Source organism: Copadichromis virginalis, linkage group LG14 (assembly GCF_057382275.1).
Source record: "Copadichromis virginalis isolate Kocher_CV1m ecotype Utaka linkage group LG14, C_Virginalis_male_GT1.1, whole genome shotgun sequence".
Classification (NCBI taxonomy): Eukaryota; Metazoa; Chordata; class Actinopteri; order Cichliformes; family Cichlidae; genus Copadichromis; species Copadichromis virginalis.
The window spans coordinates 31,630,060-31,652,436 of NC_140631.1; the positions used below are offsets into that span (position 1 = coordinate 31,630,060).

Sequence of the window (22,377 nt, forward strand, 5' to 3'; positions counted from 1 at the left end):
AACTGATGTATGACTGGAATAAAGGTTGCGCATTTTATTTTCGTGCTTGTTTATGGATTAGTTTAAAGTTGGTGTGAACCGCTGAATAATGTGTGACTGTTTAGTTAAAGATTACTTGCTTAGACAGCGTTACTGGCCAATCCCCAGCTCCGCTCCCACCACTGCGCTCCACCGAGCTGCCAGCTGAGCACGGCGAGCCGGAGAACAGTGTTTACTAAGCTCTGAGTCAACTGTCACATGAAACTGCTCTGTCTGCAGCGTTACACTGCGCTGCGACAGCTCGGTGTTGCGAATATGTCAGGGTAAGTGAGTTTTGTAAGAGAGTGAGGCCAAAAAGACCAAAGACGACCAACAGGCGCAAAAAAGAGTGCCAACTGGCAGTTCCGCTAAGTTAGCGGTAGCGTTAGCGTGCTACAGTGCTAGCCCAGATTTGCTTAAGATTTTTGGATGACGCGGCGGCAAATTTCGTTAACTGTTTAGTGCTGGGTTACTGGCTAATGCTGCTGCTGCTTGGCAGTGAGTGTTTCTCACTGGCGGCTTGGTAATGGGAAACAAGTTTTAGTAGAGGTTTGTGTTTTCTTTACACTGTTAGCTGAGCGATAAAGTTTAGCTAGGTGCTGTTTCGTGGTCGGTTTGTAATTACACTGTAGTTAATTAGAGGTGTTAGCTCTGTGAGGCTAGCTGTTAACGTTTTCCACAACGAACGGTTGTTAACTTGTGTAGGAAGTGTTGCCTCAGCTAATTACAGTTATAGCAACTATTTGCAAGCAGTCGGTGTCACCTATCAGTAGTGAGTGGCACCTGGATATTGTGCTTAAGTACATCTCTTCCTCTTTGACAGCAGCTGAGAGAAGATAAGGAGCAGCCAGACTCATGTCCCAAGATTTGGGTGTGAACAACTAGAGACACAATGTCTCTCCTGCTGATATCATTATTTTTAATCTTTTTGCTGGCTATTGGTGTGCTGTGTGCCATTTTCAGGTGAGGAATGTGTGGAAATTTCTACAGTACAGCGATCATTGTATGGTTTAAACTGCAAGCACTGCTTAATAGATGTTTCCTTGCTCTCCTCATTTAAAGTAGCACATTTTCCCGCTGTTCTAGGTGGCTCATATGTACCCTGGCTGTGCGATTCTTCCAAACTACCCTCAATGCTCATCTGAAGATTAAATCAGTAGGATTTTTTTCTGTCCAAGGAGTCAGTATCCAGTTTCACCCCCAGCATACTTTGGTAGGACACGTTTTTGTTTACATGACATTTGTGTAGTCGGCACATGCTAAACAACCACTCCCATGTCAATGGTTCACTTCTGAGTTTGTGTACTTTACCATCTATCAAATGTATTTTTTTTATCTTGCTGTAATTCTGTGAATGGCAGGAAATTGACAGGATATGGATTTCAAGTAAACTTCTAAACCAGGATTTACCGTAAGTAGCTTAATGTGTTGCCCAGATAGTCTGAGATAAAACAGTTAGCAGCAAATAATATCATAAGTTGTGTTTCAGGCGATACCTGGCATTCTGTGTTGGAGAAACCAGAGTCCGGTTTGACTTGCAAGCACCACTAAAACCTTTGGTGAAGCAGAGCCATGGAAAAAAGTCGGCGAAGATTTCTGTCAGCCCCAAAACGCTTCGATTCTTGTCACAAGTATGAAGGCTGGCGATAAGTTAACATTTCTTTTTATGCTTATTTGTACACAGTATCTCACTTCCTGTTTTGTATTTCCAGTTGCTGTCATTCCACATCAGCTCCATCAACGTGATGGTCCTAAACCTAGCACTGCCAGAATCTCTATGGCACATGACTGTTGCAGGTATCACCTTGTTACTTGACCACCAGAGTAAAAGGTATTATTTATTTTTGGTTTATAACTAATCTGACTGAATCAATAGTTTGTATTAGTTGTCCAAAATGAAATCCATGTTGAAAAATGTCTTTACAGGTTGGCATGGAACTTCTCGGTTGGACAACTAAGCAGTAAAGTGCTCAAAAGCAGTGAACTGGTGAGTGGAGTAACTGTCACTGAAATAGAAACAGGTGGTTGAATGTTTGTAAATGATGTGCTCTCCATTTTAGGACATATGTTTGGCTGAAGTGGCACTTAGCCTGTTGCTATCTGGAGATGTGAGTTTACCAGAGATGAAGCCAGGTTGTCTGTCCCTGAGTGTGAGGACTCTAATGGCAGAGCTGCACGAGGGGCTGTTCCTCAGTCAGCTCCAGCTTCCAGCAGTTTCCCACAAAGAGAAAGATCATGGTGCATTTGGTGAGTAATGTTTGACCTCTGAAATGGAAGCAATGATTTTTAAGTATAGTGTTTATCCATCACATTCATTTGCATTCCTTCTTTTCTCCAAATTGTAATCTATAGTACTGTGCAAAGGTCTTGAGCCACCTCTCATTTCTTTGTATGTTGCTTCCAAGGAGTGAGATTGTTGTAATTTTTCAAAGTGGTCTTGAGCAATACTTCTCCAGGCGTTCTGAAAGTATTTTAATGTTTTTTTTAATGGACATTGGCTGCTTGTTCCCTCATTTTCAGTCCAGTCCTTGTAAATGACCATTTTCAGAGGAATGTTTTTGCTGTTAAACCCCTTAACATTGATCATTCAAGCTTCTTTTTTTTTAAAGGGATGAGCCAGTGTTGTGTCTACACATTGCAGACAACTTGGCAAAGAACCAGTTTTAAACTGTATCTTTAGGCGCTTTATTTGTTCCTTTTTTTTTTTTTATTGACTCTACAAAAAATGCCAAACATGACACAGTTTGGCAAACATAAAATAGTATTTTTGCACTAACAAGGTGATTCCCAGACAGTTATTAGCCAAATATAATGAATATCTGTGCCTGGTGTGCAGTGCGTCCTTAAAAAAACATCTGATGAAACTGCACAGGTGGAGGGCAAATTAAAGTGTGAAGCCTAAAAAAAAACTGATGAACAGTCTGGACAGACACAAAGGCACATCCCCCGTCTCTACAGACCTTAATAGTATTGTCGTATCATCTTGACAGAGAACAAAACACAAAACAACTAGTGTCCAAAGAAGAGTGTTGAATGTTCTTCCAGAAGCCTGGAGAAGTATTTCTAAAGACTACTGAAAGAAATTACTAGAAAGCTTCCCTAAGTGTTCAAGCTGTTTTGAAGAATAATGGTGGCTATACCAAATATTGACCTTCAAGCTTATTACATTTGTACAGACTCTGTTTTTTCCTTATGAATTGTATTTCCACGCAAGTTTGAACCTGTTTCAATAAATCACTCTACCTATTTCCCATTTTCCTACCAAAAAAATAAAGAAATTATGAATGACCCAAGACTTTTGCACAGTACAGTTTTATCCAACCACTGCAGTTAACTTTCAGTTTATTTCATTCTATATTTCAAGTCTGATTTGTTGTACTGTTTTGCATTCATAGTTGTACCATCACAGATGGTAAAGTCTTAATAATCTTTTTTTTTAATGCTATATTTATTGAATTGGGGGGAAGAACCCTTATGAAAATCACATTTTAAAACTATCTATCCTGCAATTAGTATTGTCAGGTGTTAGATGAATAAAGAACAGTGCCTTGGCTGTTGTACATCCACAGGACCTTCACTCTGTGCTGCCCTTCTTGTTGTTTTTTTCTGCCTTTGCATTTGCATTTGATCTTTTGCGTGTTCTAAAAGTGCCTGGACATTTTCCATCATCTGTGATATTTTTAGCTGTTCTGCTAACCAAAATGAAAACAAGGTCATATCATAGCTCTTCACTGGCCTCTGTGAGTGTTTGAAATGTCCTTAATGATAAAGTTTTACCAACACAGTCAAAGTAGGACTAAGTTATACATTCATTACAAAAACAGGAGAAAATGTTTGAAAAGCGTTTAAAGCAAGATGATTTTTTCTTCCGTTTCTTTATAGATGCACAGGTCTGTTAGGCCATTGAATCAGATGTTAAAAATAGCTTGCAGTTAAAAACACGAACATAAACATTGCACATACAGTTGAGGCTGGTGGTTCTGTCCATGTAAATAACTACTAACATTCTCACGAGCAAAAAAGAGGAAATGACACGTAACCATAGTATGTATTTTTATAAGAAACATATTTATAGATTAGTAAAAAATAATGCATTAAAGTTGTGTTGTTAGTGATTTAACTTCTCAGTATAATCCCAGGTTGCTCTGCCTTCATATGCAAAATCAGTTGCATTATTAAGAATCCACCTCCACTCTAACAGTTATAATATTAAGTGTAGTCTTAAACAACATGCATGTTACAGAATATTTGAAATCCCGTGGAATATGCACAATGTCAGAAAGTCAACACCTGCGTTTTATTAAAGGTTGAAGTGCTAATTTTGTCTTTCTAACTATGTCATAGATTTTTAAAATTCAAATGCCAGCTTGATAGGCTTGATATTTTTGATAATTCTTTACATAACACTCTAATTTAATTACTCAAATACTATTTCCTTTTAGAGAATGAAAATGATGATTTTATCCAGACTGAGACTGTGGAACGCTTTCATCAGCTGATTCCCCACAAGGTCAATGTGGAATTTGATAACACAAACATAACCCTGTCGATGCACAGCCAGAAACGGTGAGTCACCGTTTTACATCTAGCTGCGTATATACTGTGATCACAGTTTTGCATTAGTTTACTCTTTTAAATGATCTGTTGTTTCAGATATTTTATAACCCTATTTTCTTACTTGTACAGACACCTGAACTGGACTCTAAAGTCTTTAAAGGTCTGCTACGGACGTGACAACGAGCAGCTTCCTCTTAAAAGCTTCACTCCTGAGCTGAGCTTTCCCCAGAGCAGCTTGGAGCTCCTTCTTGAGGGTAAGTGGACAGCTGGGCGCCAGACTTATTGCAGAGAGAGTTGGAAGGAGGAAGAAGTCGTGAATAACACGCTCTTTTTTTCTTTTTCTTTTTTTTTTCTGCTGGCAGATGGACTTCTGCTGTCTCAAAGTAGGCAAAGAATTCTTTGTGTGAACACAATCAAGACAACCCTGCAGGTGAGGGAAATGCTTTAAGGCCACATTGCATCGTTTTGTAAATCAGTTACTCAGACTTTCTCCCTCGTGTCTCTGTGAATTTAGGTTACATCAATTGACATCTCAGGGTCAGTCGTCGTCAACACTTGCATCATTCACTACCGTCACCAGGAGTTTTCCCATTGGCTCAATCTATTTCCATGGGAACAGCTATTCCACAGGAAGGAAGCACACAGAAAAAGGCAAGTTCTAAAAGTGAAACTCACATAGTTCGATTGCTGGATTTCTGAAATTAAAATCTTCTTAACACCTTTCACCATCTTCTCTTCATTATCCCTGTTTGTGCATCACTCATTCTCTATTGTTTTTGTCCGTTACCTTACCTTGTGCGGTGTAGTCCGTTAGATTATTTGCCCACCCTCCTTTTCCTCAGGCGCCTTCCTCACCTGGATGCTCCCGTGATGATCACCACCTCTGTGTCCAACATCAATGTGTCTGTTCAGCTGGGAGACACCACACCTTTTGCTCTGGGCTTCCTCTCTGCTAATGGAGGTACTTGTTGTCATGTGAAGAGTGCATTATGTTCACAAAAGTGCCAGATGCAAAATAGTTATACAGGAATATTTATTTTAACATGCTCTTTTTTTAAAGATTTACTCATCTACACACACAAAAAAAATTGGTTAAGGTGTGTAGAATGGAAATTGGACACCTATAGAATTTTCTCAACAGTCAACTTTTCCTTGGCATGAAACTGGAAATAATCAAACCTGGTTTTTGCCACTGTCCAGGATTATTTAGCGTCTGTTTAGTCGGCATAGTTAAGGTTTTACACTTTTCCCATCTGCTGATTGCCAGACAGTGCTCAATGGTAATGATGCTCTATATAGCAGAGTCGGATGGTAAGCTCACCACCTTCATAAGATCAGGGTTGTTTTGAATTATTCCAGACAAAAATTGACCCTCCCACTAGGCCAAAGTATCCAGGAGTTTTTTGTTTTTTAAGGATTAGTACAGTTGCAACCATTAGTTTAGTTTATTGTTACCATTAGCCACTTTTACATATCTAAGAACAGCCAGAAAAATAAATAGAAGTAAAGAAGTTTAGAAAAATAACCCATAATTTTGTGTGACTTTACCTACCTGACTACCTTCAGTTATTCAGCTGAAACTCTTGTAATTCCTGTACTATAGTGGGTTAGATCATTCACCACTTCCCCTCTCTTGCACTAGCAGCAGTTGACATTGAGCCTTCTACCAGGACAACAAGCTGTTAAGAATTACCCATACAGTATGCAGTATTGCAGGTGGATTCTGCTATGTTAAACCCCAGCACTCCATCCATCCATCCATCCATCTTCATCCGCTTTATCCGAGGCCGGGTCGCGGGGGCAGCAGCCTAAGCAAAGAGGCCCAGACCTCCCTCTCCCCAGCCACCTCCTCCAGCTTATCTGGGGGAACACCAAGGCGTTCCCAGGCCAGCCGAGAGATATAATCTCTCCAGCGTGTCCTGCGTCTGCCCCGGGGCCTCCTCCCGGTGGGACATGCCTGGAACACCTCACCCAGGAGGCGCCCAGGGGGCATCCTTGTCAGATGCCCAAACCACCTCAGCTGGCTCCTTTCGATGTGGAGCAGCAGCTGCTCTACTCTGAGCCCCTCCCGGATGGCCGAACTTCTCACCCTATCTCTAAGGGAGAGGCCAGCCACCCTTCGGAGGAAGCTCATTTCTGCCGCTTGTATCCGCGATCTCGTTCTTTCGGTCACTACCCACAGCTCGTGGCCATAGGTGAGGGTAGGGACGTAGATCGACCGGTAAATTGAGAGCTTCGCTTTTACACTCAGCTCCCTCTTCACCACGACGGACCGGTGCAGCGTCTGCATTACTGCAGCTGCAGCCCCAATCCGTCTGTTGATCTCCGGCTCCCTTCTCCCATCACTCGCGAACAAGACCCCGAGATACTTGAACTCCTCCACTTGGGGCAGGAACTCATCCCCGACCCGGAGTGGGCACTCCACCCTTTTCCGGCTGAGAACCATGGCCTCAGATTTGGAGGTGCTGATCCTCATTCCCGCTGCTTCACACTCGGCTGCGAACCGTTCCAGTGCGAGCTGGAGGCCCTCACCCGATGAAGCCAACAGAACCACATCATCCGCAAAAATCAGAGATGAGATTCTGAGGCCACCAAAGCAAAAGCCCTCCGCCACTTGGCTGCGCCTAGAAATCCTGTCCATAAAAATTATGAACAGAACCGGAGACAAAGGGCAGCCCTGGCGGAGCCCATCACCCACCAGGAACGAGTCCGACTTATTGCCGGCAATGCGAAGCTCTTGCAACAGTTGTATAGGGATCGAATGGCCCGTAGCAATGGGCCAGACACCCCATACTCCCGCAACACCTCCCACAGGACACCCCGAGGGACACAGTCGAGTGCCTTCTCCAAGTCCACAAAACACATGTAGACTGGTTGGGCAAACTCCCATGCACCCTCAAGTATCCTCGAGAGGATAAAGAGCTGGTCCAGTGTTCCGCGACCAGGACGAAAACCGCATTGTTCCTCCTGTATCCGAGGTTCGACTAGCAGACGAACTCTCCTTTCCAGCACCCTGGCATAGACTTTCCCAGGGAGGCTGAGGAGCGTGATCCCCCTGTAGTTGAAACACACCCTCCGGTCCCCCTTCTTAAAGATGAGGACCACCACCCCGGTCTGCCAGTCCACAGGTACTGCCCCTGATCTCCACGCAACATTGCAGAGGCATGTCAACCAGGACAGCCCTACAACGTCCAGAGCCTTCAGGAACTCGGGGCGGACCTCATCAACACCAGGGGCTCTGCCACCAAGGAGTTGTTTAACTGCCTCAGTGACCTCGCCCCCAGAAATTGGCGGGTCATTCCCCTCATCCCCAGACTCTGCTTCCTCCTCGGAAGACATGTCAGTGGGATTAAGGAGGTCCTCGAAGTATTGCTTCCACCGCCTGACAATTTTCTCAGTTGACCCCAGCACTCCTTACCTGAAAAGCTTTACTTTAATTACACTTTGTTTTTACTTTACTTTATTATGTACAAGTCTCCTCTATTCTTGAAACACATTTTCCTTCATAACCTTGTTCTATGGGTAACTGTTAGGCCAACCTCTTTCAAACATGCGTAGATTAGATAAAGTTTTTCCACAGGGCCCTTTTAAATGTTACTCATTAACTTTTTCTACTTCAAGCAGTGACACTAGAAAGAGGTCTCCTTTTATTCAGAGTCACTTGAATTGAAAAAGTACTAAAGACATGGTCTGAAAAGTGAAGCTAGTGCTTAAATGTGGCTAAATGAGTTCTTTTTAATTGCCACAAGGGGACCACTTAGAAATACTTGCTTTCTGACATCAGTAAACCTTTTCCTGATCTCTTTATGGGCACATAGTTTCAGGTCATATCGAATAAAACATGAACATCATTTTGTAAATGGTGGTATTTATTAGAATCGAAAGATTATCGTAGACATTCTCATTGGCTAATAATTTGTAATTCCCAGTTCTTAGCCAGTGTTCTAGGTTACAAGGTTGAACCTACATCTCCCTCTGTGTTTACAAAAAAGAAAGTAAAACTGTGACAGTGTTTATCTTTTATACGGTCTATGCTTAACTTACAATGTTTTTTTATCTGCACACCCTTTGTTTCTTCAGAACTGCGTCATATCCTTGACATTAAAGTTGAGAGTGAGAATCAAGAGTCCCAAAATGTGCACGAACGTGCCTCGCTGTCCTTGGACAATTTCTGGTGGAGAGTGGGTCAGGGGTCTCATATCCAGCAGGCACCCCACCCTCCTGGTAAACATGTATGGGGAGAAGCCCTAATCCTAGACTCACTCAGCCTGCAGGTAGGACTGCAGACAAACCTTTATAAACATTTGTATCTTTCTATACTGATTATTTATTAACCTTTATTTAACCAGGAAGATCCCATTGAGATTAAAAACCTCTTTTTCAAGGGAGACCTGGCCAAGATACTGATGCTTTAGCTATGAATAATAAAGTGGAAAAAATAATATAAAGCTTAAATTCTTATCAGCAACCTTCTTTGAAGTGACTTGTGACTGATATTGTTTGTTTTAAACTTGGGAAATCTTCCAATTTGTCCAACTCTAGATTATATGAGCAATGCAAAATCAGAACATGTGGTTTCAAGTTAAACTGATTTTAAGGATTTCTTCATTAATCTCTTCTCCCTCCAGGGGAGTTTGAACCGACCCCACATGAAGTCGAACAGCCAGCCTCTGAGTCTGAACGTTGAGTCCAGCCTGAAAGGGCTTCAAGTGGAGCTTTCAGAGACCTGTGCACTGTGTCTGTCTCGCTTGCTGTCTCTCATGTGTTTTCCTCGTCATCCAGAGTCACAGCTGCCAGATCTGACTCCATTGTCTCCTTGTAATGACGACACCATAAAACCTATCCCCTCCTCACAACTACACCTGCTTTTTAAAGTGGACTGCTGTCTAGAGGACGTTAATGTCTTCACGCTTTCTAATGTTGCAGGTAAGGAATGAGCATTTTTATTATAATACAGAGCTGTTTGACTGAAAAGACTGTTTTACAGCTTTTATTCCAAATGAAACTTATGTGGCAATAAAACAAATCATCACATACAACTGATAAACTTTTTCAGTGTAATTGCGTAGTAGTTTAACTCATATTAGGACATGTATGCTAAACAGGAAATTGTTTATGTGTAAAGAAAAAGGTGTATTGCTTTTCACAGTTAAAACCACATCCACTGCAAATATGGACTGAAACTGCTATTTAAACCCTACTATGTCTATGCTATGCTATGCTATCTAAGCTATGAACGGCACTTATTGACATCATAAATTTCTGCTGGCATCCACTTTTGTCACATAGTTTTTCAGTCTAAAGCATATAGAGCTAAAGGTTTCTTTACTCTGTTGGTAGGCTATCTCACAACACTGCAACATTTAGGAATTTTATTGTTTTTTCCTAGTTTTACTAGTTTTTGATTGATGTAACCTTTGGCTTTAGTAAATTGTGAGGAAATTTGTAACTTTTTTTTCAAAATCAAAATTAATCTGAATGAATTCTGTCAGTTACATCTCTTGCTTTATAAAAAAAAGAGAGAGAGAAAGAGAGAGATTTTTTTCTACTGAAGATAATATGTGGCTGCTACTATAGCTCACTTGGTTGAGCAGACAATCCATGTGCTGTTGCAGAGGTCTAGGTACAAATCCACCTTGTGCCGTTTGCGTTGTAGCTTTCCCTCTACTCTCTCTCCCAGGATACTTCCAAAAGAGACCTCCACTTTCTTCTCTTCATTGTTTTCTTTTTTGATTTGCTTCCATTTTTGCCTGTATTATTTCTTCTTTCCTGTGTAGGAGCTGTATCTCTGCGGATGGACACTGTCAGAGTCCTGACCTCTGCTGAGAGCTCTAGGGTGTCTCTGCAGGGGGTCAGCTTGTCTGTGATCAAGACAGTCACAGAGAACATGGAAGTATGTTGTCCCGCCTCTCAAACCATCAACCCTATAGTAAAACTCACCACATTAACGCTGTGGTACCACATCACCCCCCACACCATACAGGTAACCACATTTGTTGAATTGAATTTATCTGGACTAAATAAATTTCCATCTCAGCATGCTAGCGGTATTTATTTCAGAGTGTATTAATATGTTGATTTCTTTAATTAGGTTCAATGTGAAGAGGATCTTACTGTCGAATGGACGCCACCAGACCACATGGTCCTATATCAGCACATGACTGAAGGTCAGGCGTGTTGGTTAATGCTGTGTGGAGAGAAAGGAGAGGAAAAGCCAGTTAAACCAGTGAACACTGAAGCTGCCTCAGGTCAGAACAGAGGCCTGTGTTTGCGTGTTGAACTGGGCTGTACTCGTTTAACTGCTCATGTTACTGATCAGAACTACATTCTGCTGCACATGGATGCACTCTCTCTCTCAAAGCAAGGCAGTTCTATGCATATGCGCTCTCCCTCAGTGATCTTCAACTTTGATGGCAACAATATAGTCTCTTTTAATGGCCTAGATGTGGAGACACATGCAGATCTGACTGAAATGCAGCTGCACAGAGACACTTTCCCCTTCCTCACCACTCCTCATAACCGTGTCTGGGTATTGACATGTCCTTCCTTATCTATGGAGTTCCCCTACCAGTACAATTTCTCAAACACATTTGACAAAGCTATTAGTGTGCAGAAGTGGCTAAAAAGTCTCCATCAGTCCCCAACCCAGGCCTCCGCAACCCAACGTCTGCCGCCTGACCTCATCTTCAAAATTAGCCAGTTCTCATTTGTCTTCCTGGACGATGTCTTCGAAATCAAGCTGCGAGACAACTATGAACTGATGAAGGATGAAAGTAAAGAGAGTGCAAAACGTCTGCAGCTTCTGGATAAGAAGGTGGCAGATCTCCGCAAGCAACATGGAGAACTTCTCCCGGCTAGAAAGATAGAAGAGCTGTATAGTTCACTGGAGAAAAAGCATATAGAGATCTACATCCAGCGTTCACGCCGCCTCTATGCAAACACACCCATGAGGAAGTCGCTGCTGACCTGGACTGTTTCAGACTTACAACTTGTCGTCATTGCTGATCAGTCCCTTCATGGCCCCGACAGGGTGAGAGAACAGTTGAGGGACATTGATGGGATCAGTCCCTTCCCCAGAGATGGGCTCCCTCTGGTCGTCCAATGGTGCCGTGCAGTCAAGTTTAAACTAGCTGCATTTTTGGGTAAGAGCACCTTTATATGCCCATTTAAGGCAAAAAACAAAGGATTTTTTTCAAAGTTTTTTTATTGTTACTAGTATTTACTAGAGTATTAAAGTAGTAAAGTATTTACTACTTTTGCTTTGTACCAGTGAGAATTCGGGACTACCCTCGCTACCTGTTTGAGATCCGTGACTGGGAGCTGTCGGGGCGTCTGATTGGCACAGAGCAAGATGGACAGCTGAGAGGTCGGCGCAAACAGACTGTCCCCCTTGGACCACCGTGGGGAGATGTAACAGTCCACAGGAATATGCCACCACTCAAGTTCTACTATGACTTCAAATGTGAGTTATGAGTATAATGTTGGTCAGTGTCCCAAAATCCTGTCTAGATATGCAGAAGAATCTGCTATAATCCTATGACTATGACCAATAAGTGATTTAAAAGTTCAACTGTTTAGACTAAAACTGATGAAGCAGAAGACTGAATTTTCAGGAGTAAATGAGGAGAGAAATGTGTCCTTGTCCTTGAACATACAAAACTAGAACTCTTCTAAAAAAGAAAAGTGTACACTTTTCTTTTTAAAGTATTCGACTACTCAGTGATTATGACTGAATTCGAATTGAATTGAATGTTTCACACAGGAATTGTTACATGTTTTTTTTCCCCAGCCAACATCTCTCTGTACACTATTGTTTGGGGGCCATGTTGGGACCCTGCCTGGACTTTGATTGGCCAGTCAGTTGACCTTCTGACCAAACCCACAGCTGATCCCTCGCCTCTTCTGGCCTGGTGGGACAAAAGTCGTCTCCTTCTGCACGGGTGCTGGGTCATGGACATTGATCAGGCCAATCTTCATCAGCTGGCTACAGAGGTAAAACATTGTTTTTTCTTAGTATTTATGTTTACCCGTGACAGGTTATTATCAATATCAGTTTATTTTTATGTTTTTGGCAGCTTTCTCCATTTTGTTTAAAGTAATTCTTATGTTTTGACACTGTTAGCAATGCCATGATAACCAGTTTACAAACTGTGGGGCAGGAGCCACTGAAGCTGTGGCACAGGTAGCCTGGCAAAAATATAAAGTATATTTTATAAATACTTTACTTTAGATTTAAGATGAACAACATATTTTTTAGGGAAAACAAAACAAGAGTTTTCTGATGATATTGCACTGCCATTTGGTTAAGTTTATTCATGTTGGGTTCTTTATATTTTTAATAAAAACTGAGGGGTGTTTTTGACTGTTGAGGTAGAACATGCTAGAGAATGTCTGAGAACCACTGTGCTAAGCAAAATTAGTAACAGGTTAATTTGTTATGATTCTTACAGGATCCCTATAATACCACGGAAAATTTGCACTGGGAGTGGAATAAGCTGAACTTTGACTGGAACCCCGGCCAGTTTGCTTTTAAAGGAGACTTGGATGTAAATGTCAGGACCGCGTCAAAGTAAGTGGAAGCAATAAAAGCAGTGTTTGCAGAGAAACATTCAGTATTAATAAGTATCTTTTTCCAGGTATGATGATATCTGTTTTCTACACCTACCCAACCTGTGTATGACCCTTGATCTCCAATGGCTTTGCCATGGCAATCCCCATGACCACCATGCTGTAATGCTCTGCTGTGCGGAGAACATTGCAGACGTGACCTCAGGACAGCCTCACGACTCTTACAGAGCGTTTCGCTCTGAGAATCTCAACCTCTCCATCACCATGGACCTTAACCAGCATTGTGGCACAGGTTTGTCAAACTGTATTCAATCATCGTTCTATGTAAACTAAATTTACAAACACTTACAAACCAGTGTTTTATGTCTATTTTACTTTTGTGAGTTAAAGGTTTTGTTCTTTTTTTTCTTTGTAGACACTTATCAGCCCAGAATCCTCCTGTACAGCAGCACACTGCGCTGGATGCAAAATTTCTGGGCCACCTGGACAAGCGTATCTCGGCCAATCTGCAGAGGCAAGCTCTTCCATAGCCTCAAGCCAATTCGCAAGAAGCTTGGTCAGCACTACAAGCAGATGTCCTACACAGCTGCCTTTCCACAACTACAAGTAGGTTTTGTTTTGTTTTTTCAGTGTGTGCAACAGCAGCAGTCTCAGGGTCAAAGTTTGCATTTTTCCCATCAAATATGCCTCAGTTTGTAACTGTTCATTATATTAGTGTTTTTCTTGATTATTGCACATTTTATATATTGTGTACCCTTTAGGTGCATTATTGGGCCTCCTTTGCCCAGCAGAGAGGTATCCAACTGGAGTGCAACAAAGGCCACGTCTTCACTCGGGGCACACAAAGACTTATTCCACAGGGTAAAAGCAATTTACTTACAGATGTGCTGGATGCACAACATCACATAAAGTACTCTTCATTAGTTTACATGTGTGCGCTTTTGTGTGTTTGTGTGGTGTCTCAGCTGGCACTGTGATGAGGAGGCTGATCTCTGAGTGGAATGTGACTCAGATGGTTAGTGAGCTCTCACAGGTGACAGTCCACCTGATGGCCTCCACCTGGGATGAGACTGCTGACCACCAGATCAACACTCAAGTGAAGAAGACTCACCTGCTCAGCCTGTCATCCCTTAGCTACCAACGACAGAGCAATCGCATGGAGGAGGTAGCAGCCAGAGCCTAAGGGCTGGAGTTTAAATGTATTTTTCACTGCGACTGCATGAATAATTAATGTCCTTATCTGTATCTTCTTTGTCAGGAGGTGAACACAAAGGATGAAACAAATGCCTCTTATACTCACAAATTGCGTCTGGTGGATCTACGTGCTTCCTGGACAACTACAAACAGAAACATAGCCTTTGGGCTATATGATGGCTACAAAAAGGCATCTGTACTGAAAAGAAATCTCTCCACTGAAGCTTTGAAAGGTCTGAGAATCGACACACAACTGCAGACAAAGAAGCTCAAACGCTCTCCTACCACCTACTCCCCCACCACAGCTCCTACCATACCAGTTGTTGCTTCTGTCAACCGATCAGAAAAAAGTCAAAATGAAGGTAAGGAAGTCACCTGACTAACAAAAAGGCCACGGTTTTAGGCTTTAACATCTATTAACTGATTGCTTTTCCACTTATCTTTCAGGCACATCGATGCTTCAGAAGTTGATTGAGGAGACAGACAAGTTTGTGGTGTTTTCAGAAGAGGATTCAGGTGTCAGCGACCAGCTGTGTGGCATTGCAGCCTGTCAGACTGATGATGTATATAACCGCAACTGGTTTATTGAGTTGGTCAACTGTCAGGTAACTGCAGTAATAACAGCAGTTATATTTCAACAATTTGCCACTTTTCTTCACCCATCATATGATGTTCATGTAGATTGTCACTATTTTTACTTGAAAACTAATCTGTCAAATTTGGATTAATTGATGCAGATTGATTGTCAGGTGTTTATCTTTCAATCATCCTTTGCGTTACTTAGATGATGTTGCGTGGCACAGAGACTGCCGGCTGTGTACTGGTGTCTGCAGCAAAGGCTCAACTGCTGCAGTGTGAGCATCACCCTGCCTGGTATAACGACACCTTGAAGCAGAAGACCACCTGGACCTGTCTGCTGGATGGTATGCAGTATTTTGCCACCATGGAGCCCAACCCATCTGAACAAGAGGACCGACAGTTGTGGCTGGAGGTAGGCTAAGCTCTCACGGGGTCAACTAACCCAGTCGTAGAATTAGGGCTGCAAAGATTCATCGAGTAATTTGAAAAATTTGATTATAAAAGATTCTCGACACAAATTCTCTGCTTCAATATTTTGTTTAATGCACAGCTCTGTTGCGCACCGATGTGATAAACGATATAAACACGAGCAAGGCCTGCAGCAGAAATCTCTTTAGAAAACTCTGATGTGAAGAAAAGCAAACTTTGCTCCAACCACTGCTGTTTGTTTAATACAGTGAAAAATCTGTAGAAAGCCTCCAGAAGCCCTTAAAGCCAGTGACCTAAGGGTCGTTAGGTTGGGCAATTATTTATTATTAATATTAATTAATGTCTACACAATCTCAAAGTCTGTTTTCAGCAGCACAAAAACTTGCCTCCTATTAATGCCAGAAAGCCTTCCAAGAGAACAGAGTAAAGGTTTTAGATTGCATATATCTTATTTTATTTGACTTTGTACTTGAGATTATTATATATTTTTTGCATTTAAGAAAATGTTTTCTTTCAAGAATTAAATTTGTATTTGGCACGTACAAAAAGTTTAAGGGTTTAGCTGTTGTTTACAGATGTTGTCTGCAGTTAAACTTTAAAACATTGGTTTTCATTTAGAAATTGCAATGACAGGTCATTCTGAGTGCCATGAAGTTGTACTGTTATGACACTGTATTTAAAAAGATGACACAAGTAACTGATTAGCTGCTTTATTTTAAGTCATTTCAGTTGTTTTTGCTGCAAAATGAGAAAGTGAGAAATTGACAAAGGGCAGTCTTTGCTGACTGAATAAAGAAATTTGAAAGGCTGTAATTGACATATTTGATGTTTTATAGACTAAACATTTTGTTAGAGAAAAGAATTACCACAGTATTAAACAAGATTTACAATAACTGTCTGTTGTTGTTTTTTAACTAAACAGCTTTGTCATAATAGCTTTGAGTTTTTTATTTATTTATTTATTTTAGGTGAAAAACATTGAGGAGCACCGGCAGCGTAACCTGGACTCGGTGCTGGAGCTGATGGAGAGTGGCCAGGCTGTGGGAGGAATGGTTAGCACTACAACAGGTGTGGCCTTTACTGCAGGACACTGAACACACAGTAACTACAGCTGTAAAAATCAATAAATAAAAAACATGACTGAGTGCATGGATGTTTACATTTATACACTGAGAAAAACCCTTTTACTGTCAAGTCTTCTGGCATATTTATATTTTTGTTCAGAGCTAAAATGGGTATTGTAGTTATTGATTGATTCAAATATTGTTTGATCTTTGATTGCAGATTGGAACCAGCCCGCACAGGTGAACGAGTCTCAGCAGGTTCAGCGTATCATCTCGCGCTGTAGTTGCCGGATGCACTACATCAGTTACAGTCACGACATCAACCCAGAGCTGGCCACTCAGATTAAGCCTCCAGAGCTGAGGAACAACCATGAGAAGGAAGACCTGCTGAAGAAACAGGCTGGTATATGTGACCACCAACAGACCACATATCTTTAAGCATGAGTGCTAATTTTCTAATAAGAGAGTGATTTTTCATTTTTCATTTTTTTCAGGTGCTGTGGACACCTTCACTCTCATTCATCATGATCTTGAGATATCCACTAACCCAGTTCAGTATGCTATGATTCTGGACATTGTCAACAACCTGCTCTTACACGTGGAGCCCAGACGCAAGGTGGGCTAGAGACGCAACAGCTAGCTCATAATTCCCATGGCCTAATAAATGTTTTAGCTTTTGCTGACTGTGTTTCTTCTGTGTGGTGATTCTGTAGGAGCACAGTGAGAAAAAGCAGCGAGTGCGTTTCCAGCTGGAGATTTCCAGTAACCCCGAGGAGCAGCGCAGCAGCATCTTGCATCTTCAGGAGGCCGTTAGGCAACACCTTGCTCAAATTAGACGCCTTGAGAAACAGATTTATTCAAACATCAGGGTAAGCGTGTAATTTAAAGTTAAGTGTAAAAGCCCAGAAGTTACTCACAGCTGACTGTGTTTTTAATTGTCTTTAAGTCCATAAAATTAGTCCTTTGTGACCATCAGTGTAGTTGTTTTACATATCCCAAAGGTCTTGTTAGAGTCAAACAGTAAACCTGAATTGTTACTCTTAATCTTTAAGCACGTGAGGTAATTTTACACATCAGTAAAACTGCATGCTTTATACATTGAAGTGTGAACAGTTTTTTTTTGCATAGAATATTACGTTAGTAGCAGTTGTGTCTTCAAGTTTGAAAATAAAGACTATCTGGGTCTGTGGAACTCCTAATCATCTCTGCTTAACCCATTAAAAGCAAAGCACACTGCAATATCTGAGTAACTCGAACACTGGATTTTTATAGCAGCTTGCACCATGTTGGACATGTGACACTGTATTAGTGGAGTGCAGTGCCTGGGTCTTTTAAGTCAATGAAACACTTTGTTTCTTCTTCATCTTGCAGGCGCAATCTGAGGAACTGGGTTGCGATGAACTGAACGAGATTAATGCACGATTGCAGCACCAGCTGAACCAGGAGAAGAATGACATGCAGATGAAGAGTGAAGAGCTCAACATCCTCATCAGGTCTTATGTCAGCACTGATTTGCATCCAGGATAGAGCAGAGATGGCGAAAATTTAAAAAAACAAAAATGTATCTGTTTTCCAGATGTTTTAAGGATTTCCAGCTGCAGCGGGCAAATAAGCTGGAGTTACGTAAACCTCCCGAGGATGTGAGTGTAGTGAGGAGAACAGAGATCTACTTTGCACAGGCCCGCTGGTGTTTGACAGAAGAGGACGGACAGCTCGGTATCGCTGAGCTGGAGCTGCAGAGATTTATGTACAGCAAGGTGAGCAGATGCTGATAATCCATCCAGAGCTTGGAGACATTCCATCTGCCTCTCACCACAGCCCACAAATTCACAGGCTTTAGTTCCTTAGTGCATTTTAAAAACTGGATAAGAGGTTAACAGATGTTATTTGATATTCTCCTGCTGATAAGATCACTGAGTGATAACCACTTTGAAAAATGTCTCCTTGCAGCTGAACAAGTCTGATGATACAGCAGAGCATCTTTTGGAGCTTGGGTGGTTCACAATGAACAACCTGCTACCGAACGCAGCGTACAAGGTAAATAACTTCATCGGAATATTCAGATTAGGCCGAATAGCTTATTTTCACTTGCTTTACATTTATTTACTTTGCTTTTTGGTTGCTGAAGCTTTGAGACTAGCCAGTCCTCTCTTCTACAAACCACTTTGCATTGTGTCACTTTACAACCAAGCACAATGTGACATACATGGCAGACATCAATTTGATAACTAACTTATTTGTGCCTGGTTTCCTCTGTGCAGCGTTTGAGGGTATGTATACAGCTGGAACAGTGAAGAGAAGTTTCATATTGTGCACGTGCACCTGAGTCATAGACGCATGTTTGAGCCATTAGTTCACTCAACCTTACAGTGTCTGCCTTCTTTCCTGTGTTCATTTCATCAATGAAACATGGTGTTTGTGTCTTTTTCAAACTCAATCTCAGTAGAGCTTTTTCAAATCAAATCACTTTTGTGTGTGTGTGTGTGCATGCGTGCGCGTGCATGCATGCGTTTGAATCTAATTCTCTCATCTCTTTTAGGTCGTACTTCGTCCACAGAGTAACTGCCAGTCTGGACGCCAGTTTGCTTTGCGGATCTTCAGCAAAGTGCGCCCCCCTGTGGGAGGAATCTCTGTGAAGGAACACTTTGAGGTGAGAATGAAGACTCTAAAACACTTTTATGGTGCTTGATTTAATGTTTTTTCTAACACTATTTTGTTTTCATCATCAGGTGAATGTGGTGCCTCTCACCATCCAGCTGATGTACCAGTTCTTCAAACGAATGATGGGGTTTTTCTTCCCGGGGAGAAATGTTGAAGAGGAGGAGGTCACAGATGAAGAAGACAAATTTAGGCTGGTTACTACTGGTATGCTTTTATCAACAGCTGTAATATAACCGTAGCACTTCATCTCCAGACTCTCTGTGTGATCATCAGCCTGAAATTTATACTGCCTAAATGATCAATAGTTTCCATTTTCTCTACCAGACTTGCAGTGTCAAGTTGCTTTTCTGTTATGTCATCCCTCTGAGCTCTATGTAGAGCCTCAGCCACTTTGAATATGACCTTGATGTGAGACTCGGTGGGAGTATAAAGTGTAGAGTCACCCAGAGGCCAGAGAGCTTATTCTAATATTGTCCGTGATACAGGTATCCCTGTCAAACCTCGGCCATTGTCAGAGGACACCATGGGTGCTATGGGTCCCAGCAAAGGTGTCACCCAGGGACTGAACCGCACTGCTGGGGTTAGAAGGTCATTCAGGAAGGCTCCAGAGGTAGAGATGCTGTTTTATGTGTGCTAAAATGTATAGAACTTTATTTTAAGGCAGAGTAAGTAGACTTTATATTTTGTCACTCAGCATCCTGTCGATGACATTGATAAGATGAAAGAGCGAGCTGCAATGAACAACTCATTCATCTACATCAAGATTCCACAAGTGCCTCTCTGTGTCAGCTATAAGGTGGGTTTCTGTGCATAACAGCTGCTACATACCTCTACAGTAAGATTCAGTACCCATTTATTCATTGGTTTAAATGCAAAGATCAACAAAAATCATCCATACAAAATATGTTTGACTAAGCATTGTTTAACTGCCAAATATTAGATATTAGAATATAACTAACTTTGTCACCAGGTGAAAATCTTTCTGTTTTTCAGAAACAAAACAACCAATTTTTAACCTCTGACCCAAGCTTGTGTTTGAGATGCATTTTGAGATCGTTGGATCATACATATAAAAACATTCATCTTTAAACGGATAGTAATTTTTTTTAAAAATGCATCTCCTCATGTGAGGAGAAGAGGGTTATTTCACAGCTTAATACAATAAAGCATTAACAAAGCATTAACAAAGCATAAAGCACTGCTTCATTCTGTTCAATATCAATAAAATGGAGAAAAGCCTAAATGTGATGTCCTCATATGAGCACAGAGGGTCTCACCTTGCACTGGGCCTTAGGTTGGCCCTCAGTTCTGTCTGAAACCATCTTAAAGCCAATCCTCCTTTTAAGCCAACTTTACACTGATAGGCTGCTTACAAACACAAGGTTTGAACAGCAGATGGGTGGTGGCTCATAGCCAGATCTGTGCGACATCATTTAAGAGCTACAATATATTTAAAAGCTTTTGGCTCACAGGTACCCACGTTTGGATTGGTTCCATTTTAAACAGTTAACAGGTGAATCTTCAAAGAAATCTGTGGCTCAAAAAAGATTGTACTGAGCTATGAATGCATCCGACAAACACCCAGAGGTTGTTAGTAAGCATACCATGTTTTCTTTACATAGTTTGCAAACAAACAAACAAAAAAAATAGAGAATTTCTACGTTACACACCAAATCTTTAACCAGCATAGTTTTTTAAACATAGATATAAGAAAATTGAAGCTCAGCTTTAGTACCATTCATTTCCTGCATTGCCCAACCTTGTCATATTACATACAGTGATTGTTTGTGCAAACACTGACATTATTATTTAAAATGCTGACAATGAATATCCATTAAGAGAACAGATCCCCTTTAATCTTGTGTTTGCCTGTGAAATGTTCGTCTCTCTCAGGGTGAAAAGAACAGTGTCGACTGGAAGGACTTGAATCTGGTTCTCCCTTGCTTGGAGTACCATAACAATACATGGACATGGCTCGACTTTGCCATGGCTGTTAAAAGAGACAGCCGAAAAGCACTTGTAGCACAGGTACATTAACGTTCTTATCTCTTCATTAAAGGACAGGCAGATCTTTGATATTTTTAAACTTGTCTTTTTTGCTCCTTGCTGCTCAGATGATAAAAGAGAAACTGCGTCTGAAGCCAGCTTCGGGCTCAGACTTGAGGGGGAAGGCATCTGAAGGGAAGGCGGACAACAGCCTGCAGCAGCAGGAAGAAGATGAGAAAGCACGACTCCTCATCGGTCTCAGCACTGCAGACAAGAGCTCCAGCAAGAAGAGTATATTCAGACGACATAAGTGACGCCTGGAATTGAGTGGATAGTCGTCTACAGCAGCTGCAGGGAAAAAGTAAAGAGCATCACTCCTGCTTTGTGAATCAGGATGAAAAAGGGGGCACGATGGAATATTTCAAGTGGATTTAGGAAACATCTTACTGTATCACATGAGCCTGCTGATCTTTCTTTTTTTCTTTTCTTTTTTTTCAGTTAACTCCTGTTGTGTCTTAGGTTTGAATCTCAAGCAGCTCCAGGATAACTGGAGTGCCATTTTGACCAAATATAAATTATTCTGTTTATTTGTGTGCCATTTAAAAACTTCACTCTGGTGTCATTAACTGCAACCTTTGGAAAGAACGACCGCTTTGGTTGCACTGAATGTAGCGAGGAAGGTTTACAGTATGTAGCTGGCACTTCACTGTTACTGTTTCCTCTGCTGAAAATCCCAGACCGACATGCTACTTCCTGCGGGCTCAGGAACACGGTGCACTCTGCTTGAAGAAATGACACTTAACTGAAGCACCTGTCACTTGTTTAAAACAAAAAAACAAATCTGATCATAGAATATGTTTTATCATTTAAAGCTTAAAGAAACTGATTGTGGCTGTATGACTGTCGCTGACAGGAAGGCCTTTATCCCCATATAAAATGCTATTTTATATTTTCCATGTTGAATGGTGGCCTGCTTCCTCTCAGTTCACTGTTTTTCTGTACCTCACCTCAGTGCAATATGACAGGAAAAGAGCAACAAAAACATGGTGATGTGTGGTAAAATGTGGCACTTGGTGTGTGTGACAGTATTGTGGCAAAAAAAGAATGCGTGCTGCACCTAACTGCTGAGTGTGTTTTGTAATTTGAACACTAAAGCACTTTTATGCAAAGTATTTTGATATTTTTGTAACCGCGGTTGTTTTCCGTTGAAATGTTGCTAAATCCTGATGTTTGTCACATTTCTGATCAGCCCTGAGTATTTCAATTAAAAGGATCGTATCATGGCCCATTTGTGTCAGCTTATCTCTCAATAAGTGTTATT

The 22,377-nt window shown here is 41.5% G+C and overlaps 1 protein-coding gene across 4 annotated transcripts; it reads left to right on the top strand.

Moving 5' to 3' along the window:
* Positions 1-162: 162 nt before the first annotated feature.
* On the top strand, positions 163-22,342 carry LOC146694312 (bridge-like lipid transfer protein family member 2). 4 transcript variants are annotated; one of them, XM_085430446.1, is made up of 41 exons: positions 163-302; positions 842-981; positions 1,105-1,231; positions 1,380-1,429; positions 1,508-1,649; positions 1,731-1,849; positions 1,945-2,005; positions 2,079-2,265; positions 4,461-4,584; positions 4,705-4,829; positions 4,938-5,005; positions 5,090-5,226; positions 5,382-5,536; positions 8,656-8,849; positions 9,204-9,501; positions 10,353-10,558; positions 10,667-11,717; positions 11,846-12,037; positions 12,365-12,567; positions 13,026-13,144; positions 13,212-13,435; positions 13,559-13,749; positions 13,905-14,004; positions 14,109-14,308; positions 14,402-14,699; positions 14,785-14,942; positions 15,122-15,328; positions 16,314-16,413; positions 16,630-16,812; positions 16,904-17,025; positions 17,123-17,278; positions 17,781-17,902; positions 17,986-18,166; positions 18,360-18,446; positions 18,949-19,059; positions 19,139-19,274; positions 19,556-19,680; positions 19,765-19,866; positions 20,964-21,098; positions 21,185-21,417; positions 21,555-22,342. In XM_085430446.1, the coding sequence occupies exons 2-40, from the start codon at positions 911-913 to the stop codon at positions 21,368-21,370; spliced, it is 6,753 nt and encodes a 2,250-aa protein (XP_085286572.1). In that variant the 5' UTR covers positions 163-302; positions 842-910; the 3' UTR covers positions 21,371-21,417; positions 21,555-22,342. The 4 variants fall into 4 exon arrangements, with proteins under 4 accessions (XP_085286572.1, XP_085286570.1, XP_085286573.1 ...); XM_085430444.1 differs by having other exon boundaries at positions 21,185-22,342; XM_085430447.1 differs by having other exon boundaries at positions 5,418-5,536; positions 21,185-22,342.
* The last annotated feature ends 35 nt before the right edge of the window (positions 22,343-22,377 follow it).